The sequence below is a fragment of the Rissa tridactyla genome, chromosome Z (assembly GCF_028500815.1).
Source record: "Rissa tridactyla isolate bRisTri1 chromosome Z, bRisTri1.patW.cur.20221130, whole genome shotgun sequence".
Classification (NCBI taxonomy): Eukaryota; Metazoa; Chordata; class Aves; order Charadriiformes; family Laridae; genus Rissa; species Rissa tridactyla.
The window spans coordinates 41,744,966-41,767,926 of NC_071497.1; the positions used below are offsets into that span (position 1 = coordinate 41,744,966).

The 22,961-nt window shown below is 35.1% G+C and overlaps 1 protein-coding gene across 16 annotated transcripts in view; it reads right to left on the minus strand.

The window, feature by feature from the left end:
• ERCC6L2 (ERCC excision repair 6 like 2) overlaps positions 1-22,961 on the minus strand; it is an 88,229-nt gene that overhangs the window by 28,292 nt on the left and 36,976 nt on the right. For 4 of the 16 annotated variants that reach the window (XM_054184965.1, XM_054184964.1, XM_054184963.1 and 1 more), the window contains 5 exons: positions 20,562-21,759; positions 19,756-19,910; positions 19,580-19,642; positions 5,100-5,287; positions 1,826-3,254 (listed from right to left, as the gene is read on the minus strand). In XM_054184965.1, coding sequence (XP_054040940.1) covers positions 2,285-3,254; positions 5,100-5,287; positions 19,580-19,642; positions 19,756-19,910; positions 20,562-21,759 — 2,574 coding nt within the window. In that variant the 3' untranslated portion in view covers positions 1,826-2,284. Of the gene's footprint in view, positions 1-1,822; positions 3,255-4,824; positions 5,003-5,099; positions 5,288-14,271; positions 14,385-16,161; positions 16,186-19,579; positions 19,643-19,755; positions 19,911-20,561; positions 21,760-22,961 lie in introns of those variants that run through there. The other 12 variants (XR_008463722.1, XR_008463723.1, XR_008463724.1 and 9 more) reach the window with 11 other exon arrangements.

Sequence of the window (22,961 nt, forward strand, 5' to 3'; positions counted from 1 at the left end):
GATTCTTTCCATGGTGAAGGGAAGAACGGTGCACACACCCAGCGTACTTGGGTCATTTATTCCTTGAATTGCTGGTCATCTGCATAGATGAGATAGATAATGGAGTGGCTTGAGAGAATGGTCTGACTTGAAACTGGGTGATTAACTAAACCTTCATAACTAAGTGTGACTGATCACTAACAGGAGTCCTCCAGGTGGCAATTTTGGATAGTAGCTCTGCCACTCTACTCCACTCTCATAAGATCCCACCTGGAGTACCGGCACCAAGCTCTGGGGTCCCCAGTGTGAGACAGACGGACTTATTAGAGCAGGTTCAGAGAAGGGTCACAAAAATGGTCAGAGGGCTGGACTGAGAGAGTTGGGGCTGTTCAGGTTGGAGAAGAGAAGGCTCCAGGGCGATCTTATTGCAGCCGTTCAGTACTTCAAGCGGGCTCATAAGAAGGACTGAGAAAGATATTTTACTAAGGCCTGTAGTGATAGGACAAGGGGCAATGATTTTAAACTGAAAAAGGGCAGATTTAGATGGGACATACAGAAGAAAATTTTTCTGTCTAAGGGTAGCAAGACACTGGAACAAGTTTCCCAGAGAAGTTGTGGATGCCCCATTCTTGGAAGTGTTCAGGGTTAGGTTGGATGGGGCTTTGAGAAACCTGGTCTCATGAAAGATGTCCCTGCCCACAGCATGGGAGCTGGACTAGATGATAGCTGAAGGTCCCTTCCAGCCCAAACCATTCCATGATTCTATGATCCCATAGCTCCTGAAATGCCCTGAGGAAGCTAACTGCTGTGCCTTCTTGCATTCTTCATTCTAATTTGCATTCTTCAAATGTGGTAAGCAACACCCTTGGTGAAATGTCCCTAAGACACACTCATAGGTTGTTCCTGCTGCAGAAATTATTAAATTATCATATTGGAGCAAACTGATGTAGTACAGCAAGAATTACAGTTATGTAAGCATGATATGACTAACAAACCTTTTGACTATCAGCAGAAGCTGAATTCAAGGTGCAATACACTTAATATTAATATTCAGTATCAACACCAGAACTAACCCAACAGATGATTACAGTTAACTTCCTATGAAAGTTACCTCACCAATTTTAAGAGTACGCACACCTGAGTTTAAAGAAAACGTGGCTATACAAATGCCCATAGTATTGCTATACTAAAATATTCATATTTTAAGTAACTAAAGAAAAAAAATGAGCAATCTGCACAGGCAATTGCATATTTTCTAAGTGCACATGCAATACAACAATGTATCTAAAAGTTTTTCAGAATACAATGCTCTCAAAATGAAACTTGTTACATTTATTAAGCCGAGCAAGAAATAAGTTTTCCCAGGATAAATGGTATTTTTTTTCCCCTCTCAGATACTCAAATGTATGAAATAGAGACAACACTAAGTCTGAATTACTGAACAAGATCAGATTCTCCCTGAAATTTGCTATGAAACAGTGTACTTTTTATTTATTTATTTAAAAAGACTATTCCTGTTCTTCTTTCCTTGCACAGGAAAGTAAACACCACCATTGTCCAGACTACACCACTTCACAAAGACACGACAGAAGTCTATTAAAAATAAAAAATGGGATATGAAAGTGTAGTTAAAGATGAAATTTGACACCCAACATCATTTAATGTGCTGTAGATCTTGCATTGAAGAAGAATGAACAAACAAAAATTTATGATTTTTCACATCAAGCAAGCTGAGAAACTCACTGCTACAGGATACTGAAGATAATTAGAAGCTCCACAGCTTCAGAGAAAGTAAGCAAAATTCTAGAAGAAAAAAAAATAATCCATCAAAAGTTATTAGACAAAGATCAATCCTGTTTCATGAAGTCTCTGAGTCTTTAGTAGTTCAGAAAATATGTGGAGTACTATTGTCAAATCCTTTTAATATAATTAGATTCTGCTGAGATGACTGAGGGTATCCAAATGGAAGCAAAGGGCAAAAATTACTTTGTATTGCTACTGAGCCTAGAAATAAAATCAGGATGCAAGAAAGCAAAGTGCATTTTAAAAAGTTTAATTTAAAATTAATATATCATAGCTTACAATAATATATAGTACATGTATACTATAGAAGCACATATGTACTATATATTACATATGTAATTACATATATATTCACATCTGTAAAATGTAAATCCGTTCCATCATAAATATGAATTCATCACTTCACCTTTAATTTCAATGAGGTATCATGTTCTGGAGCTTACTGATGAAGTTATACATATTTTAACTAAGATAATTATAGTGCAACTTGCATAGAAAACTTTCATTTTACTACATTACAAGATGCAGCAGTGGATGGTTCATCTGAATCATCTGGACTGTATCTTTTCCATAGAAAATTTTCATTTTTTTTCCAAAGAGAACTTTCACACACTTCTCTCTCTTCTGTCACTGGGGGATGAGGTGCACTTTCACATAGCTTCTCTATGACTGCTATGTCTGTGAGCTTTCTAAGGCTCTCCTCATTCTGCTCATTCAGCATGTCCCAGAAGTCTTTTGGCCTCTCCTTTGATTTTTCTACCTGCCCTGAAGACAATCTCCTTGGTGATTCTGTAGGCCTGTCTCCATCATTTCTGAAGAGGTCATTGAGAATAGAGGTATCTCCGAGTAAGTCCACAAAAGACTTTTTCTTACACGTCTGAGCTTTTCTCTCTTCATTTTCTGACTGAGACAGGGATCTTTTTCTTGGCAGCTGTGTTCCTTTGGACTCTTGCTGTCCTTCACAACTTTTTACAGACAGCACTTCAACTGTTTCTAATCTACTGTTTAATGAGCCAGATATCATAAAATTCTTGAACCCCTGACTGTTTCTCCTTTTGATATGTTGAGTAGCAACAGTGGGCAATTGTTTATATTTTGCATCAACACATATATCTTGCATGTAGGAATCACTGTGAAGTTGCTCTGCTTCTTCTTTATGGCTCTGCTGGCTCTCTGTTTCTGTAGTTCCACTCAGAAGTGGACCTTTAGCTGATGAACATCTAGACTTAGATCTTTGAAGATTAACAGTGAATTTTCTTTTTCTGGAGCGTGTTGTACCTAATTCTCTTGCCTCATAGTCACGTGAAGCTTGTATTTCAACTGCGAAGAAAGACTCCATCTCCGGATACCTGGAAACATAAAACTCCTTCAACATCTTCTGCCGTGTTTCTGATGTAGCTTTTGCAATGTGTTCTGCCAGTTCTTCCACTGATCTCATATTAAAGTGGGATACCATTTCCTCAAATTGTCTCCTGTAATTACGAAGAAGGAAAAATATATTGACACCTTTAACTAGAAACAACAACAGCTTTAAAGCAGTTCCTTCAATTTACATACTTCACATACCCCAAAAAGTAATCACTAAAAGTAACTTCCTTATTAGGGGCTTTTTTTTTGTTTTTATTAGCAAAGAGAAGAAAGAATAATGACCTTAGAACTGAAGCGACTTCTGAATCACAAACTACAGTGTGATTTCCTCAGCTAACGACCCAAAGATTTACTTTCAGTGTAGGTAAGATTCTGTACATTCACAAGGATACAGATGGACAGATGGTAGAGGATTGGGTTTGGGTTTGGTTTTTTTTGCTTTCTTTTTTTTAAAAACAAACGCACACAAAAAAAAAGAAAAACCCACAAGTAGTTGCTCAAACTCCTTTTAAAAGGCTTGCTACGCAAGAGCTGGATAAACACATTCACAGGAAACAGGGATTGTCCCCACCCTCCTCCATCTAGTGAGCTATGGAATATTTGTTTCTGCTAAGAGGCCAAAAGGAGAGCATCACAATCAAGTTAGCCATAGTTTGGGATCAGGTAACCTAACTGGAAGGTCCTTGTCAGAGAATGGGTATGAAACATCTAGCCTTTCCTGTATGAGGACTCCAGTAACAGTGAGAATTAACTCTGGCCTCAAATACCGCTTGACTGGCTAGCTCCAGCTGTACCCTTTGTGTGCAGTGACTGCAGACAGCTTTCCACTCAGTGTTACAACACAAACTGAGGCACCTAATCATCTTTACTCATGGCACAGCAGATCCAGATGTACTACAAAGTACAACTGGAAGTGAGGTGCTAGTAGATGACCTGCTTAACCTGTTTAAATGAATGTGCTTAAATTTTTTGCTAGACGTGGCTTTAGGATCTTGGAATAACATCCTTAACTACTTCACTGCCTTTGAAAATTTTTACCTCAGGAAGTCATTGATAACTATGATTACAATTTCGCGTATTTGTAGAATGAAAGGTTCTCCTCTACCTGCCTCTTAAGTATTTAGATGTTCCAGCATCTATAATAGGATGCAAGTCTGGCACCTCAACAAGAACAGTTTGGATAGCTGAGGCCAGCTGGCTAACGTGACAGATTCTGAACACTTAGAGATGTTACCTAGATACCAACTTTCATATACTAATATATTTGTCTCAAGGCTAAATTAAATCCCAGTTCCATAGGTTTGCCTAGTTAGCTACAGCTTTCAGCTTTCTATTTCTACATACCATCTGGCTATTGTTACTGAACTTCTATCTATGTACCAATGGAATTTCAGTATTTATATTAATAATAGAAATATTTTTTTGGGGGAAAAAAGAACAATGAGGAGGCATAAAAATTATTACCCTTCCAAACATGAGGAGGGAAAAAACATATCAAAAAAATTGAGCCTCACGTTGAAAAATAAATACAAAGTCAATTATTTTTTTAACAGTCTTTCAATGAAAGTGATGAGAGCTGGGCAAAACCAGTAGGCAGTCAGAAGCTCATACTGTAAAATTTCTTGCTTCTATACAGTTTAAACATTGGTTTGTAGTACTGCATGGTGCACATACCATGAATACCGGTGGTGATGACATCTGCACAGCTATGTAATATATGACACATTGAGTCAGCACGTTAAAGTGATTTGTGGGTTCAATTCATTTTATTAATCAATTATGGTACTCTTCGTATAGCGTGAGTGGAAGTTCCCCATTAGTTCTGCTCTTGCCACAAAAAATCATCAATATTCTGTGAGTACAGTTGAAACAAAGACAAAAGAAATTTCCCAGAGGTAAGTTCATTTCAAGCTTAGAATTTTACTTTCATCTCATCAAAACAGTCTCACCTGCGGATTCCTTTGGGTGTCTTTCCAATCAAGAAGGTGGTTGAACATACTCTGTGTACTTTTTTGCTTTTCTGGGTCACAGGATGCATAACATACAGGTGGTGTTGCCTACTGTTTGCCAACATTTCTTGCCCTTCCTTAATGATGTTCTTGTCTGCTGTGTCGTCTTCTGGGCTTTCTTCATTTTTCTAGTAAAATCAGACATGGAAATCATCAAAGCAAGTGCATCTGGGACATAGTGATAAGCTCTATTATGTCCAATTCTGCCACTCTTAGCTAGCACTCAATGATTATAGTGCCAAGAACGGGATTCAGAGCTGCAGTGTAAACTTTCTACTCAGTCACAAAATTTCAGGGATACTGAAGGCAAGCCTTAATTCTCTAAGAATAAGGTGGGATATTTTTCCAAATGGGTTAATTGTGAGGCTAAATGAAAGACCTCTATAAACTCTCTAATGCACTAACAGGGGTAATGCAAATACTTAATCCTGGGCCACAGGACTCAAACCCCAGTTACAACCTCCAAATATTACTATAAAATATAAAACAGAAAATCTTAATACAGTCTTAATAGATAAATTAATCCAGGAAGATATTATGTATCAGGATTAATGGATTATTTGGATTCACTGCTTCCTGCTTGTTACTGTATGTTACACAATTTTTGCATTTTAACACTCAAAGAAAAATTATAAATAATCACACCACCATTCAAAGACACCATAGCTAAGGTAAAATAATTTTTGTCAATAGCACAATCTCTAATGCACACACATAATTATTCCAAGTTGTAAATACACTTTCGGTCAAGGTATCACTATACTTAACTGTAAACGAACACCAAAAAAAATTACATATTACACTTTCATTATAATATTGGTAAGAGTAAAACTGGTAAGATTAAGATTTTAAATGTAATAGTCAAAGAAAGCTAGTATTTTAATCACATTAAAGAAGATCCTGTTACAGATCAACTCATCATGCATTGACAGTCAACATCTTGCACAAAAATATAACCCTATTTATACCTTAGTTATTTTTCAGAAATTCTCACAAATTCTTGACAAAGTTTCCCCTCTCCCAAAAGGCAAGCCAAGGGAAATAAGAAAATTAAAAAAATGTGTTTGAAGAGCAGGGAAAACCAGAGGAAAACCAGAAAAGCAATACTACAGGTTTTTTTTTCCCCCCCAAATGAGATTGGGGAAAGAATAACTGCTTAGTGATGTCCTCAATCCCCCTAGTAACACTACTTGAGAGATGAAAACACAAACTGTGTTCACACCTTGTCATCTGCAGTTCAAAATTTGGTTTTGGATCTACAGTGTTTCTTCCCAATGTGTTTCTATTTGATCCATGTCCACTTCCTTTATTTCCATGGGCCATTCACAATGTTCTTGAGCTTTAGGATCTCACATCTGTTCTCAATCCACTACTTTGGCAAGTAACCTCAAACTAGCATACAGAGAAAGATGTTAATAGTAAGGGACCTACAGGCATAAATTTTCACTCTTTAAGCTAAATGTACAACTCCAAAGACTAAAATTTCACTGCAATACTAAATGTTTTACTATACAAAACTAGAACCAAGGCCCCAATTAAGATTAAAAAAATCCCAAACTATCTCCCAATAATAACGTTATGATGATAGTAACAAAATTAAGATTGAATTAGGACATGTTGTCTACAGCATATTCTACAGTTATCTTGCTAATTCTGTATGTGGTTTTGGTTTGGGGGGTTTTTTGGGTTTTTTTTTTTTGTTTTTTTTTGTTTTGGGTTTTTTTTTGGTTGGTAGGTTTTTTTAAAGATACACATAGGTGATATAGAACTTGACTTGGAAAATGTATTTTGAAAGAAAAAAGCATCGCTAGTTTTAAAATATATATTAAAATACATATTTTTGCATGACAAATATTTATAGTATTCAGTTCTCACTATGATAAGACCTAGTGAATACATCACTCTGTCAGGAAATCAGGATTGTACAACTTAATTCAAGCAAGCATAACTTGTGTAGAATACAAGCCTAACCATGTCAATGCCTGTCTTAAAAGTATTTTAAACCCCTATAAATGTGCATCCATCTACCTCTTTTTAAACAAGACCAAAGTATATGAGGCAGTAACACTTTGGTTTACACATCTGTTCAAACACAGATTAAAAATCTCTTTGTGAAAAAAGCCAAATCTTGTAAACACAATGAATGTCGTAAAATTGCTTGCCTTTGCAGAGAATCAGAATTAATGTAAAAAGTTCTGCTAATTGCAAATAAACTCACAAATGGCATATTTAGTTCTGGAAGTACAAAACTTTTACGTACATTGACCCATACTGCCCAACCTGAAAGAATAACAGCAAAATACCTCTTTACACACACAAAGAGCTCCTATTCTTCTACCGAAACTGGCTGCTCAATGTTTTTTCCTGAAGGTAGAAAAAAAGTTACTACAAACTAGTTACCCCAAGAACTGCAGGAGCTAATGCCAGTGAAAGCCCCTGGCCACTGAGTGTCTCATGTTTGTTAAAGGTCAAATCTGAAGTTTGTTACTTCAAGTGATACATAGATGAGGCTCTGGGTAGAGGTAAGCTTTACACACGTAAAGATTAAAATATTCCCTATATCTTTCTACTAACATTACCATTAAAAAGTGAAAACTTCAGTCAATGTTACAGCATTGTCAACGTTCCACACTATCTTGCTTCCTTATGAATTTGACTTCGTGTATTACTCTTCTAAATTCTTCCCTCACGGAGCTGATTTTTTTCTGATTCTCTTTCAACGTTTGCCTTCTAACGCAACAATTGACATCTAATTCATGATAAACATTTCAGTTTCTGATTTTCTGTTCCTCAAGCTCTTTTATTACCAAACTATTGTGCGTGTGCCCCATTATTTGCTCCTACATGAAATCCCACATTGACTTTACAGCACAGGTCTTGTTCATTTGAATTATCAAGTATATCATACGCATAAGGCAATCTTGCAAAGCAAGACTGAAATTAATAAATTTGATTTACCTAGAAACCTCTGACTCTTGTTCTTACACTACTGATACTAGCGCATTTAACAACATATTTATATTATTGAATGTCATGCCCTTTATGAATTAATAAGTGTTATGACCAAAAGAATGTAATAATAAAGGAAATAAAAATTCTGGACAGAGGAAGTATTTTGTGCACATGGAAGCACACATTATCTTTGTTTAACTTAAAGTACTGTGTATTAATTAATATACTTAGGTAAGTACAAACATTGCTGAACTTCTTGAAAGAACATTATAATGATGTAAGATCTGACCACAGCATTTTCAAATCATTACTGGAAAGACAACAGTGATTAGTACATAAGCTTATCTCAGGACTAGAAAGAAAGAGAGATTCAACAGAAAGAAAAGACAGAAGGACAGAAGAAGGATTAAGAAGCACAAGTTTTTTTGTCAAAAAAAATCCAACTGTTTTGCCAAATAGCAAGTCTGGCTTTGCTTTATGGCTCAGACATGTAACTACTGAAAAAGTCAACCAATTTAACACGCAGAGAAGAAAAATATTCAAAAAATCAAATTGCACAAATAGCAACATGAATTCTTTCTCCTGAAATTAAGATTCCATCCAGTGCCTAAATAAGTAGTAGCATGTTTTCGCCTCACTTTAAAATGTAAATATGCTTAAAAGTTTCAAATACATGATTATGAATATATTATTCTGAATGACAACTAAAAGTCACAGTATAGAAATCCAAAAGCTTTTTGACAAACATTGTACCATCACACACATACATACTGTGTGTTAAAACATATTCTTCATGCACTGCATAGCACATCTTCTGATTAGCTGTCTGAAATACACTATACAAAGCTAAGGAAATACTTAGTATAGCATACAGTATCTGCTACCTCTATTTAAAAGAATTTTTACAAACAGATTGACAGCAATCATGAAAGCACTTAGTCTTTACTAAATGTTTAACTATACTGAAGACATTATGCATTTGCAGTCCTTATTATGAAACTTCCACTGTGTAAAGTGGAAAATTTTCACTTAAACTTGACGACATACTTATCTGTCATCTGATAAATTAAGTGCACCTATACTGAATTATCTGTAACACCATTATACATTTGCGCATTCTTCACATTTTCTCCTTTCTCAAATCAGTATCTTGGCAGGGGGAAAAAGGTACAGCAAAATAATTCCTTTGATATCAAAGACAAAAACTTTCTATGAGTTACTGAATGTAACATTTTTACTGTCTTATTTGGCTTTGCGCACTTCCACATTGTCAAGAAAATCTTCACACACAGTTCAAAAGAAATAAAAAATTTCTTTACAAAAGCATATATATATAAGACAAAGGGCCACAGATGCAGGTTAGTTAGTAGAAGGTAACATTTTCTGGATTCAAAAAACTACGTGAGTCTACAGGACAGAAAATATCCCAGTAAATGGAAAGAAATAAAGTTAATGGAGTGCAGTAAAATGGAATTGTGAAGTGCTATTGCAAACTAAGGAATATAACATGTAAAAGTGCAGCCATTCCTTCCTGCCTTACACTTGTCTTATCCTATCCCTTCTTCATTTACTATGCTTACTCTGAGGAGGCTTTCCATATATTGCAATGGGAAAGAAGAGGGATCAGCACACCATTGTGCAGAAAATAGTTTTTAAAGTATTCAGAAAACAACCTCCGGACTCTTACTACACATAAAAAAATACATCAGAGAAAGCATTAATTTTCACCTTTCATGTTCCATTTAGTTTATGGGGTTTTCAACATAAACACGTTATATCTTCCTATCACAGAAGATATTTTCCTCCACCAGTTCTTCTTTTGTTATTTATGTCTCTTACTCTTAAAAGTATATAACAAGTTTTAAATACGAATAATGAGTTTCCATTTCTTTGAGTTACATATCAAATACAAGCTGTAATCTAAAGTCCAGCAGAAATGGTAACATCTGCAGATTTAGAGTCCCACAACAGTTCACATTTAAGGGTAATACTCTTCAAGAAGAATGAAGACATGCAGCTGAACATCGAGCAAGAATGTAAGTGCCACAATCCAGCAGTTACTGCTACTTAGAGATTTCACCTTGAATCTGCAACAACTCTTGGATCTGATAGTTACTCGTGACAATCCGTCTCCTGCTGCATAGTTACAGAGTTAAAATTAATATATACTTACTAAACCAAATTTTTGTCTATCTTTGACAGTACAAAATTTTGGCATCTGTTCTTCCTACAACAGGCATAAAGAGGTGGCTCTATACTCTGGAGCAATGAATGCTAAGCCATGTATAACCATCTTCAGACATGACTGGCCACCTTAAGCCTGTGACTTCCCTTTTCCTCTCTTTAGACCCTTCAAGCAAGGCAAAAGAGAAGAATGTTCATCATCTTAAGTACAGCAAGATGAAAACATATGGGAGAGTAAATGAGCAGAGGCTAGGAATGAGTAGAGAAAAAAAAAAGAGAAACAGAGATTCAGGGATACGGTTTTTTCTTCTTTAAGCTGTCTCACGTTTGTGTCAATTCAAGTCACCAGACTTAGAGAATAATGAACTTCCTTCAAAAGGCTGAATCTGAAGTTGAAAATACATTTGCGTAATTATTCTTCAGCCATAGCTGTACTACATCTGAGCATCTTCCTTTCTTTTACTGCCTGTCTACCCAAAGTATCACTATTGTAAGTATCTGACTTCCAGTCAACAACACCACCTTCTGACTCCCCCACTCACAGCTAAAACAGAGTTAACAGGCTTTTCTCTTCAGCTATGCACGAAACCACTAATGCCAGATATCCAGGATACTTTCCACTGCACAGTTTCATTGTTTGTTTTCATTTCTAAAACGAACAAGAAAGGCCTTCTCATACCTCTAGCTGCCTTGCAGTCACCTAATCATACAAAAGCATGAAACACAGTGGATTCAGTATGTCTGTCCTCTTAAAAAAAAGTTTGCAAGCAAGTAAACTGTTATGCCATATTCTACTTTGCATTTTCCCACTCCCCTCAAAACCTGAGAAAACCCATAACTTTCCAGATACACTGAATTGCAGTGGGTTTTGGATGATTGTCATTATTTTGATCAGGTGATGCTTACTGCATTACAGTGAATTTATATACCCAAATTACAATTCTAAATTATTTCAGTGAAGCTTTTACCCCCGTTAGATTTCCTGCCCTCCGCCACCCCCAAGTTTCTCCCATAATATCTATGAATGACTAAGACCTTTCTATATGCTTTTCTTGAACATATACTCCTCTTAGATATTGTTTTTATTTTACATCTATAAATACCCTAAAATGTTTGCCACCTGACTGTTCGTAGTTCATCTTGTTTCCTTCTCTCTTTTATATATACACACATCAAACAAGAATTTTTTCCTGAATTATTGTGCGTGCCAAGGAGGACGAAGTTTTATGTGGACACTGTTATACTTTATGTAGTTTCTCTAAAAACGAGGTCCACATGGTCAAGATAATAAAAAAAAAAAATCAGCAAATAAAGAGAATGTCTCTACTTTCACCTGATTCTTAAATAAACCAGAACTGCTCTTCTACTTGCAGAGGACAGAATACTGAACAAACTATGTACTTCAGAGGATTATGGTGACTTACACATTCCACAGTTTGAAATAAGCCTGAATCTTACCATATTTTAGAATGATTTCTGACGTAGACATTAGCTGTCCCTCTGAATTTAACTTCCTTAACTGAAAAGTAGTCTCATTCAGACTGCATTTGCCTATTGTTCTAACAAAACAGGAATGCAGAATGAGAAATAGAGGTAATTGTATAGCTAATGGTCAGTACCTTGATTGTCTTAGAAAATGAATCTAACCTACCTTAAAATTTTAGAACACTCCAAGATAATCACATTTACACCCAAACTTTCTGAACTGAAGAAAGCTACTTGGGATGTTGGCTCTGAATACAAAGGTATCTGATATTTGATTGTATCACAGGAAACACATAGCTGAAATCTTCAAGCTATGAAAAATGTAACACTTATTCTTGGTCCAAATTACTCCTCCAAAATATTCTGCCAACACTGAGAGACCAGTATTTAGCTATACCTGCTGATAAAAGTAAAGAAATGTTATCAGAGTAATATGTAGTTATTTTCCCCTGGTTGTCATATCTAGCTTTTCTGCTTGTATAAACCAAGACCAGGGACATTCCATAAGCTGTAATCATTTGCTTGGTAGTGCAGAATTGACTATTAAGTCAATTGGAGACGTATTGTGTTCTCTCTATTTCGCATTTACTTCTGAGTCTGTTTCTTCTCCATTCAGGAAACAGAGCAAGAATTTCTCACTGGGAGGACTTTTATTTAATTTGTTTACTCTTTAACAAAAAGAACTCCTCTAAGCCATATCACTTTCTTGCACCAAAAATCTGACCATAAACCAATATAGTTATTACTACTGTTGAGAACGGGAGAGGATAATCAGCCGATCTCAGTATTCAAAGTTAAGTCAGCAGAAGCCTGTGGACTTGCACCTATCTTGTTTCACCATCTCATCCCTCCATCAAAGACCAGCAAAACCAAAAGCCATGCACATACACCCTAATGAACATGCAACTATATGCAGCACAGAATGCCACATACAAGCTCACTGCATTTAAAAAAAAACAACAAAAAACCAAAAAAAAACCACAAAAACTATAATGAAATGGTTAATTCCATTGTATGCTGAAACTGTAAACTCAATAAAGCAGCATTACAGGCCGATCATTTGGGAACAATTATTTTAAAGCTGAATAGCATTCCTCATCCTAGAAAAGCAAGGATAATGGAATGTTATCTCCCAAAAGCCTACTCTTTGTAAACAACTATCTAAACTTGTTGAATCTGAAAGCTGTGCAAACACACTGCAATCAGAGTTACTGTAACTGATAGAAAGTCTTTGTTTAAATAATCTACAAAATGTCAATGTAATACAAATACGATAAAGAAGAGTTCTTAATAATACAACTCTTGTATTTACAGTATTCTCAACAGCACTTAAATCTGCATTGGAGATACAAAGGGCATGTTTTTTCCTAGACTGACAGCATGCTTAGTTCTCTCATTTACACCACATTGCAATAACATAAAGAGGGGTTTACCATTAATCCAGGTTTTACTACAAAGCATCCCGTTATTTCTCTGTCAAACACTGGCAAGAGCGCCAAATGTCTGTCATCCAATTCAGAGGATTAAGCCTTCTTTTATAGTGCAATTCTTGTACCAATTTATAAAAATACAGATATAGTTTCTTAGAGCTGGTCACAGTCTATATTTTGGCCTAAATTCATGCCGCAGAGTTTGAATATGACAGCTGGCAGGAAGCTGAGGGGAGAATACATCCTCCCCCTTTTCAGTCACCACATTTCTGTTGCCATAGTGATTAATCCTCAATTGAATGGCTGTCTTTGTACATTTCTTTTCAGTAAAACTTCAAGTAAACTTAAGTTGAAAACATGCAGTTGACTGAAAAAAAAAAGACTCCACATATTCAACAGGTACAGTACAAATTCTTGTGACTAATACTTTTCCATATATTAAAAAGTGCAAATTAGCTCTAATGTGAGACATCATCAGTTTTTCAAATTTAGTATGCCCTGTTCCCAATTTTGTCAAGCCTCCAAGCCGTCTCCACCCCCCCCCCCCCAAGACTCCTACTGAAGAAATACTACACAAATTCAGCATTATAGGAACTAGAGAAAGCCTATTCCAGACTACTGTATTTATGTAAAACATTTCACATAGGTTGTTTTTGCCAATTAACACAGAAATTAATTAAGGAGTATAGTCATTTACTTCAGAATAGACTAGGAACGTTAAAAGAAGATTATTTAATCTTGCCTCTGGGAGGCTTCTATTTCATATGGTAGCTACAAAAAAAAGCTTCAGAAGTAACAGTGCAAGTTACCCAAAAAACAAAGTAACAAGTTCCTGCAGAAAATCAACCTGGAACCCACCAGAAAAAAAGGGGTAAAAAGCCCCAGACATCTAAAAATACTTAGTATATGACTAAGGTCTTAGAGAAAATCTTAACACTTTCATCTTTCCCAAAAAATTAATTATGCCAGCACAATTTTGAGCACAATATGACATGAATGGCTCAGGACTTTTTTTTTTCCTTTTTTTTTTTTTTTCCCTTCCCCCTGAAAGGCCGAAATACCTGTAGGTCTGCTCTGAAAATTATAGTCTGGCTTTTTAAGTCCACCACGTCCAGTCTACAAGTTCATTTCACATGCTTTCGTTTAGAAGCTTTTGTTTTCAATATCCTTCTTTCTGTAGTTACACAAGATAGATGAAAAGCGAAATGAAGAACTATCTTCTTAATAGACAGTAACGGGGTAACAGACACAATAACCTTCCGCTTGTTTTGTAAAAAACAATGAATTTTTAACCGTCTATTTGCACACATGTGCAAACGGAAGACTTGAGTTGAAACTAAAATGCAGAACAAAGATGACTCAATAACATTAAATAAGTCTAAAAACAACACACAAAATAATGCAGGAAAAACAAGTAATTTATCCCAATAGATTAATTTTTCATATGATCTTCTTCATTCAGGCTTCTATGTGAAGACCAGAAAATCCTTGTTACTAATAATCTTACTGTGAAATAGCAGATCACATGTATTTTGTAGTCATATGCATAAAGAAGCAACAAAGACCAACTCTCAGTAATTTTTAATGGCCTGGATAACTGCCACACTAAATGCCATACATTTTCTACCCTCAGATGGTTAAAATACTGAATCCAGATAGCACAGCACTGACCATAATTTCTGCCTTAACGCTTGGGAATTGCTATGAAAGATTACAAATAGCCAGAGCAGAAAGAGACACTTGACTCCTTTTTAAGACACTTAGGTTCTGGGATGTACAATACATTTTTAGAACTACAGAGGAAGCTGAGATGCATAATCCGTAACTCCAAAATTTCTTCAGCAACAGCTGTCTGCCACACCTTTGCATGGAACAAAAAACCCGGCCTTGTTTTGATTACTGAGGCTCTTAAACACCTTTAACTATTGATGCTTCAGTGCTTTCCATATAAGAAACACTACCAGAAACATCAACTGTTTGAGGGATGATTATCATATTGTTCTTCTGTCCTTTCTTCTCAAAACCTACATTGATCTGACACTGCAAGTTGTCAATGGTCAGAACATGGACAACCTTCAGACACAGAATAATATGTACAATTCAGGAACTGTTTGTACTAAACTAAAATATTCTTACTGTAATTCTAGATATCCCTTAAATGTAGAACACTAAGCATATAAATAACACATCTTTGTAAAAAAAAAAGTTAATCTTCTAAGTACCTCCCTGATTATACTTGCAAAATAAAGTATAAGCAGATATCCACTGCTCTAGCTGACTATTTATGAAAGCTCCCTCTATAACAAGACAACAATGTCTCTCTTAGTTGAAAATGCTACTCCCAATTCATCTACAGCTACAGAATCTTCTTCCACTTTTATGCAAACCCATGGAGTTCCGTGATAAAGGGAATATATTCCCCAAAGCCACAATTTATTTTAGCTTCTTCAGGATCATGTGATAAAACCTTTCACATTTGTTTGCTTCTACTATTGTCATATACAGACTATCTTCAAATAGTTATCTTTCTTTAACTGAGATGCTGCACAGGACTTACTTTCACTAACCATATTCAACCAAAATATAGTTTATTCTCTTGCTTGCTTTATATTGTTACTTTATGCATACTTTATACTGATACTTTTACTACTTTTAGATTTTATCTCACCTTTCATAGCTGGAAAGTTGTAAGAGTGCTGTCACGATGTCCTAGTTTTATTTCTTGATGTCAGACTTCATATTCCGATTGCTGTTACCTAACTATTTCTGATAGTCATATAGAATTTATGGAAATACATACTAAACAAGCATTCAGCATTATAAACATAACTCTCCTAGCTAAGCTAGTCAGTTTACACAATTCCTCCCAAAACAAACAAAAATAGAGAGTATGATTGTGCTCCCTACCACCTTGGGAGAAAGAGTCAAAGGCTCTGCAGCAGTCTTGAAGCCATGTACCAGGATTGTTACGGAACCTGCAGCACAAAGCAAGCAATAATAGAAGAAATAGTAGCAAGGCCTACTTCTTACAAGAGGAACCAAAATTTTGTTCCCTTAAGCCTTTTATGGATAATATGTTCTATTACCTCAGAGAAAAGGTAGCTGGGGTATGGGAACACTAATATAGGTAACATTAAGGACAGACTATTTATTATTGGATTAAAAAAATATGCTCAAGTGAAACCTACAATTTAAAAGGTTAAGTGAGATCTGACTGTGAATTACATTAGTGTAACAGTACAGATCTAACATAGATGTTTTGAAGTCAAATTAAGGAAAAAGACTATCATCAAGAAGATATTTTCTTATCCTAAAGTTCAAATCTTACACTTTTTATAACCAACTTAAATCTAAGGTTACATACTCGTTAGTTACTTATGTTCTTAAATAAGATGTTCTACATACCTTGACGTTCTACTTTCAGGAACAAAACTCCCTGCCTCCCAACCCTTCTACCTTGGCTCTCAAGGATCTTCTTCCCATGCAACCTCTCTCACTTTGAGGGAGTCCTCCTCACAGGTTTTGCAGTCTGCTCCACTTTTAAGCAGTTTCTGCAACTCAAGTGACTACATTAGTCTCCATGCTTCAGAAAGAAAGGAAGGACTAATAAACCTAATTTATAAGCATTTTATCTACTGCAGCTAGAAAACCAGGAAGAACACTTCTTTTACATTGATTCCAACAACTTATTTTTGCTGCTTGCAAATTTTGCTACTCATATTCACTTCATTTCCATAAATGAGCTACCGAAACCAAAAACTTAACCTAAAGTTCATGGGAATTTAGTGAAGCTAAAATGTGGTTAGATGACTATTCAATAGCAAGAAATCAACTAAATGTCAATGTTCTTACAAAAGGTTATCTTAATTGATTACTTTTGCTTACTATTTATTAATTTCTCCTACTAACTTATTATAACATGTATATAATTACAACTGTCATTGTAGATTCCTATGTAAGCAGGAAGCAAAATATTTCACTTGGTCTTCAACTAAGATTTGTAGGAAAACCTGTATTTCCCAACTTACAACTCAGCCACTTCAATGGAATGCTTTGCTAGCTTTTAAGTGTTCTTGCATTCTTTCCCCAGAGATATTACCCATTTCTTAAAAAAATTATTTAAACTTCATTAAGTCAGAAATGCATTATTATAGACAAATTGCAGAACAAAATTGCAAAGCAGGAAGAAAGAGCTGGCATAGCTGAACTGAATTGCACATAGGATATTTTATTTTTGTCCCAAAGAGACCTATCTATGAAATGAAGAGATCCCTTTTTGATCACTCCTACTTAGAAATAAGACAACTTGATTAAATGTGCTTAAAAAGGGACATAAATGTTATCAGGAGTTTTCATGATGCTATCAAATAAAGCTTCAATATAAGTACACTGTAAAAATGCTTGTAATTAAGAATGTGATCATTGATACGCAAAGCAAACAGGAACAGCTACACGATTTCTGAGAAACAGTTAGAACAATGCTGGAAACAACATTAGTGACAAATTTCACCTGACCAAAGTTTTGTTTTTCTTTCAATAACTATCAGGTTATAATCAGCAGTCCAGTATTTAGTACTATAATTTTATTTACCAAAAATAATGATGGTAATTTAAACTGTTCAGCTGTAGTTTTAATATTACACATAATGCTACTTTAACCTGTTGAAAAACTTTTTTTATTAAACTTCATTTGAAATCAGCATTCTCCTTATTACACAATTAGTTGCTCTGACAGTGAATTAAACTGATGAATTAAACTTTAAACTTAGCTTAAACTAATGGCAAATAAGTGAAAAATGACAAACAAAGACTGATGGCCAGAAGGGCAACAGTGATCATGTTTTTCATAGAACACCTTTTAAAATAAAAATAAAATAAGGAAGAAAGGAAAATAGTAGCAGTAACATTCTAAGTAGATCATATTTCAAAGTTGTCTATGAAGCTCTGGCAGCTGTTTTTTTAAACTGAGCACAAATTCAAAGCTCCACATTTAAGAATAGGCAGCCATCTAGGGATTATTTCTAGATTAGTGCCTCTACGTCAAAGAAAGAACAGGAAGCAAAGGAAGAGGCAGCATTCTCCATAATTATTGATGCTTTTCTTCCTACTTAAATCTACAAGAGAATTGATACTACTGTTGCTTCTAAGTGAAAAGCAGATACCTTAGAAAAATTGACTGACAAGTTAATCAAGAGATGTTAATTTGTAATAGTTGCAGTCACACAAACTCTAAATAATGAGAAATAAGTTACATGAACAATACAAATCAGTCCCACAAACTAGTTTTGAATGTACGTGGATCAACAGATGTGTATTGAAAGTACTCTCTTTACAAGTTTTCTTTCATTTATATTTAGTTTTAGTAAGGATGTCTGCCATTGCCATAAAATAAGGACGTTTCTACAGCAGTCTTGATTATTTTTGACCAACTTTTCTGTTAATAAGGGACATTCTAATGCAAATGTGTTAGAACTGAAAAGACCTCACTTTTACTGGTTGGCCTGGTTTGATCTTCCCAGTGCAAATATTCTTTGGCATCCCTGCTAATGGCTTAATTAAATACAGTACATCGACAACATTGGAAGAAATTCTTTATTCTTTTAGCCACTGCGGATATTCAACACCCCAGAACAACATAGTGTTCTGTCTACAATTTTCATAGCGATTGCTCATATGTTTGTAAAGACTAAACTGCACATTCACCAATTACTTATTCTATACTTGTAGTTTAACTTAAGAATCAGTCTAGGAAACAGCAAATGTTTATTACAAGGCAAACAACAAAGTGTCCAGATAATCAGAGTAGATTAAAACCACTATGTAATAAGAACAAAAAACTGGAAGCTGTACCTGAATTTATTCCAGATTTGTATGTATTCCAAATGTAATTAAGATGCATGACCATAAAAAAGCATAAAACATATCTGTTGCTGCAAATAAGCACTTCCAGTAAACGCTAGGTTTATGTTTCAGACATTAAGCATAGACAATAATGACCATTACTTTAACCCACTATAGCAACTGCATGTATCTGCCCCCACATCCCCCAAAAAAAAGAAAAACGTGCAAACTGATTTATGTTTGACTTTATACACCACAGAGATTCCACCATGCACTGTGGCAACTGGATTTTTGCTAAATCAATCCAGGACAAACTGAAGTTTTTTCAAGCCTCAATCAGAAAAACATGGTACAGAATTTGATCTCAAACACCCAATCTTTAATTTTACCATTTTTATCAGAAAAATCCCACAGAGGGTGCTCTGCTGCATAATTTCCAACTCTTTCAGAGTTGGCTAATGTAACAAAAAAAAACACAAACAAAAAACCACAAACCAAAAAAATCCCACCAAACAAAAAAAAACCCACCAAAACACAAAGGTAATTTATTAGACCTCCATTTGAGCCGCCTCCTCCTCCCATCCTCAGTGGCTTTGATCATTCATGGTGGCCATTAATAGAAAAACAAGTTTGTTAGAGCTTTTTAAGATGAAAAATGAGGATAAAAACAGTAAAAACAACATTTCCCAAACATTTCTCTTTACCTTGGCACTACAGACTGCTACATTAGCAGGGAGCTGGGAAAACTGCTTCAACTCAAATACATCTCGCACTGCCCACCGGCTCAAGTGATTCTCAGCCTTGCTGGATCCAACCACATTCTGATTTGAATGAATATATGCCACTTCTTGAACACCATCTGATATAGTAGGAGAAAAATCAAAGACTTATTCCAAAATCATGAAAGATACACAGTAGCACTGAAGAAGGATACTGTAATTTTAAAAAAGTTTTACATTAAATTTGTAAAATTTGTTATGATTTTACTCAGCACGAAATTTCACAGCTCTATGAAATGAACAACAATCATTACACTTATTCAGATTTATCCTGACAGTTCAATACTGCTTCCATTTCGGCGTGTTTTTTCCACAATATTAATATTTAAATTCTCTAACAGAATCACATCTTCTACACGGTATTTCAAATTCACAAATCACACAAATAATAACTTACATACATTAAAAAACCCAGCCCTTTCAAGACCTAAAGATTTACAGTTCAAATATATAGATTTGTGAATTCTTAATAAATCTCCAATCTTAGCATCCTTCGTCAGACAGCAGGTGTTCAACAAAATATTACAAAGCAACCCATCACCTTACTTTTCCCAGTAAGTAAGGCTAATAGGTAAAAAGAAAGATACAGAAAGACATTACTAAATAATTTAGCACAGCATTTATTAGTATCTTGTAACAAAAACATGTATAAGCAGGAAGAACTTAACCTGCCAACAACGACAGTTGAATGATAGTTGAAATAAAATCAAAGGAATTAAATTACTACTTACCTAAATATCTGTCCATTGATTCCACTTTTTGCTCTTGATGTTCAAATTCAGTTTTACTTGCAGAAGTTCTATGCACAGCACAATTGCTAGACTCCATTTGTACAACAGAGGTATCTTGAATAGGTTGAAGCATTTTAGACCCAAACTGAACTCTGCCGCTCTGTCTTTTATGCTTATAGCTTTGCTTTCTGGCATGGATTTTCTCAGCTGGCAAGTTATCTTCAGAGGATGAAAATTCATCTATATTCTGAGAATCACTTTCCTTTTCTTTTCTATTGGGCTTCTTTGATTGTAGCAGAGATTTGGAGAAGCTACCTAATCCATTGTTACGGGTGGTTCTTTCTTTACATTTCAGAAAGCTGAAAGTTCTTAGCTTTCTTGATTCAGAATTATGAGAAATTTCAATATCATCAGACTCATCACTTACATCGCTTGCCCCTTTCAAATCTCTTGTGCTGTTCTTGATGTCTTCAAAAGACATGACTTTGCTGAAATTTGACTCAGTATTATGGAATCCATGTTGCCTACTCTCTGCCTTAAATACTAACCCATCTTTTTCTTTTGCTAGCTCTTCACAATTTTCAGATGCTGACCTGTAAATTCCAACTTTTTTAGTAAGCAGTGGTTGCTGGTGTGCTGGAACTTGGGTAGGAAAGATGACATCATCATTCTCTTCAGAACTCCATTCAGTTTCAATGGCTACATCACTTTGCTTTGAAATGTATTGATCCTCACTTTCTCTGTCCCCTTCCTCCTCAGAGCCCGGTAAACCAAGCCGGTCTGTACTACGCTTATCTTTTTTATCAGTTCCATCTGGTAACTGAGCAGCTTTATCATGCTCCAAAACACGCACATGGCTTTGACATTTCTGAAAATCACTATGCTTGCTATTTACATTTATTCTTATAGTCCGATCATCAGAATTTGAATTATGAGAGTTAGAATTATTATACTCTTCTTTGGTAGTTTCCATTTCTCTCTGCAACAATTTAGAGAATCCACACTGCATTAGGGAAAGCTGTCCTTTTGTTACCATTGAATTATTTGCATTGCAGGGCTTCCTTTTGTCAGATTTTTTCACAGAAGTTTCCAGAATATCATCATCACTAAAGTCATCACAAAAATCCAATTCTTCTCTCTTTAATTGTGCTTGAATGCTTCCAGGGTCTCCATCTTCTTTACAGTCTAGTTGTTCATACTAAAAATGAAAGTAATTTACAGTAAAGCTATTTGAAACATAATATATGGAACACACCTAATTCCAAAGCAGTGTAAAGAAGTGGATTTTCGCTATGTTACTCAATCAAAAAATATACAAATTAGTATTACAATACACAAATGGAAAGCAAATACGAAGCAAATAATACAGTGAAATTCTAGGAAACGCTTTGGCAGAACAAAATTTTTAGAACAGTGAAACGTGTTCTATATCATTTAGAATCATTTAGAACAATGAAAAGAACCAAAAATATATTTGAGACTATATATGCTGCACACTGCTAAAACAACCTATGTCTTTACAATCCACACCCACAGTTTTCTAGTTTATACTGATCTTGTTGCAACTTTTCATCTTTCCAAGGTAGTTTGAAAAGTGACTTCATGATTCAAACCTTAATGGCGTGTAATGGCATTCATTAAAAAAAAAAAAAAATAATCTCTCGGGAACAGTCAGCCTCCTCGTATATGGGGGCTAACATAGCTTAAAAGCGCTATGAGTACATAACATTCTGCTCTTGAAATTAGTTGAGGCCTACTGCAATCAAACAAAAATTACCTCCAGGCAACATTAAAACATCTTTAAGCTACAGAATTCCGAAATATAACTCCAAAACTGTGTACTACTGAGAAGAATTATGACAATATGTAAGTGAAAAGTCAGAAGGGTAAATATTAAACTCATTTTACACGAAGTTTTAAAATTAATATATTAAACTTGATATCACCCTGCTTATCAGAAAGCATTTAACACAAGCTAAAAAAGTTACTGTTTGTCACCAAATCTACTGTGAGATCATGACCATAAAGTGATGCATTAGCATCAATGTGAAGGCATACTGATTTAAATTAATACAGACATTTACCCATAGAAATCTCCAAAAAACGTAAGAGACACTAGTTAATTTTCAGTACCATTCAGTGTGATCTAATCTGATGATATTTTCCACACTCAGAGGCCATATTGCAGACCTAAGTGTTTCCCAAATCATCCAAACCATCCAGTGTTCATTCAAAAATATGCATAAAAATGCTCCCATTAAAACAAGCCTTTACATGAAAAAAACAGTCTTGTTCTGTAACGAAATTATTAGATATATTATTAAAAAAATAAAAAAGAAAAGGCCAGCATTGAACAGATCACTGGTTTGGTGGGAATCGCTGTCTGATTACATCAACTAA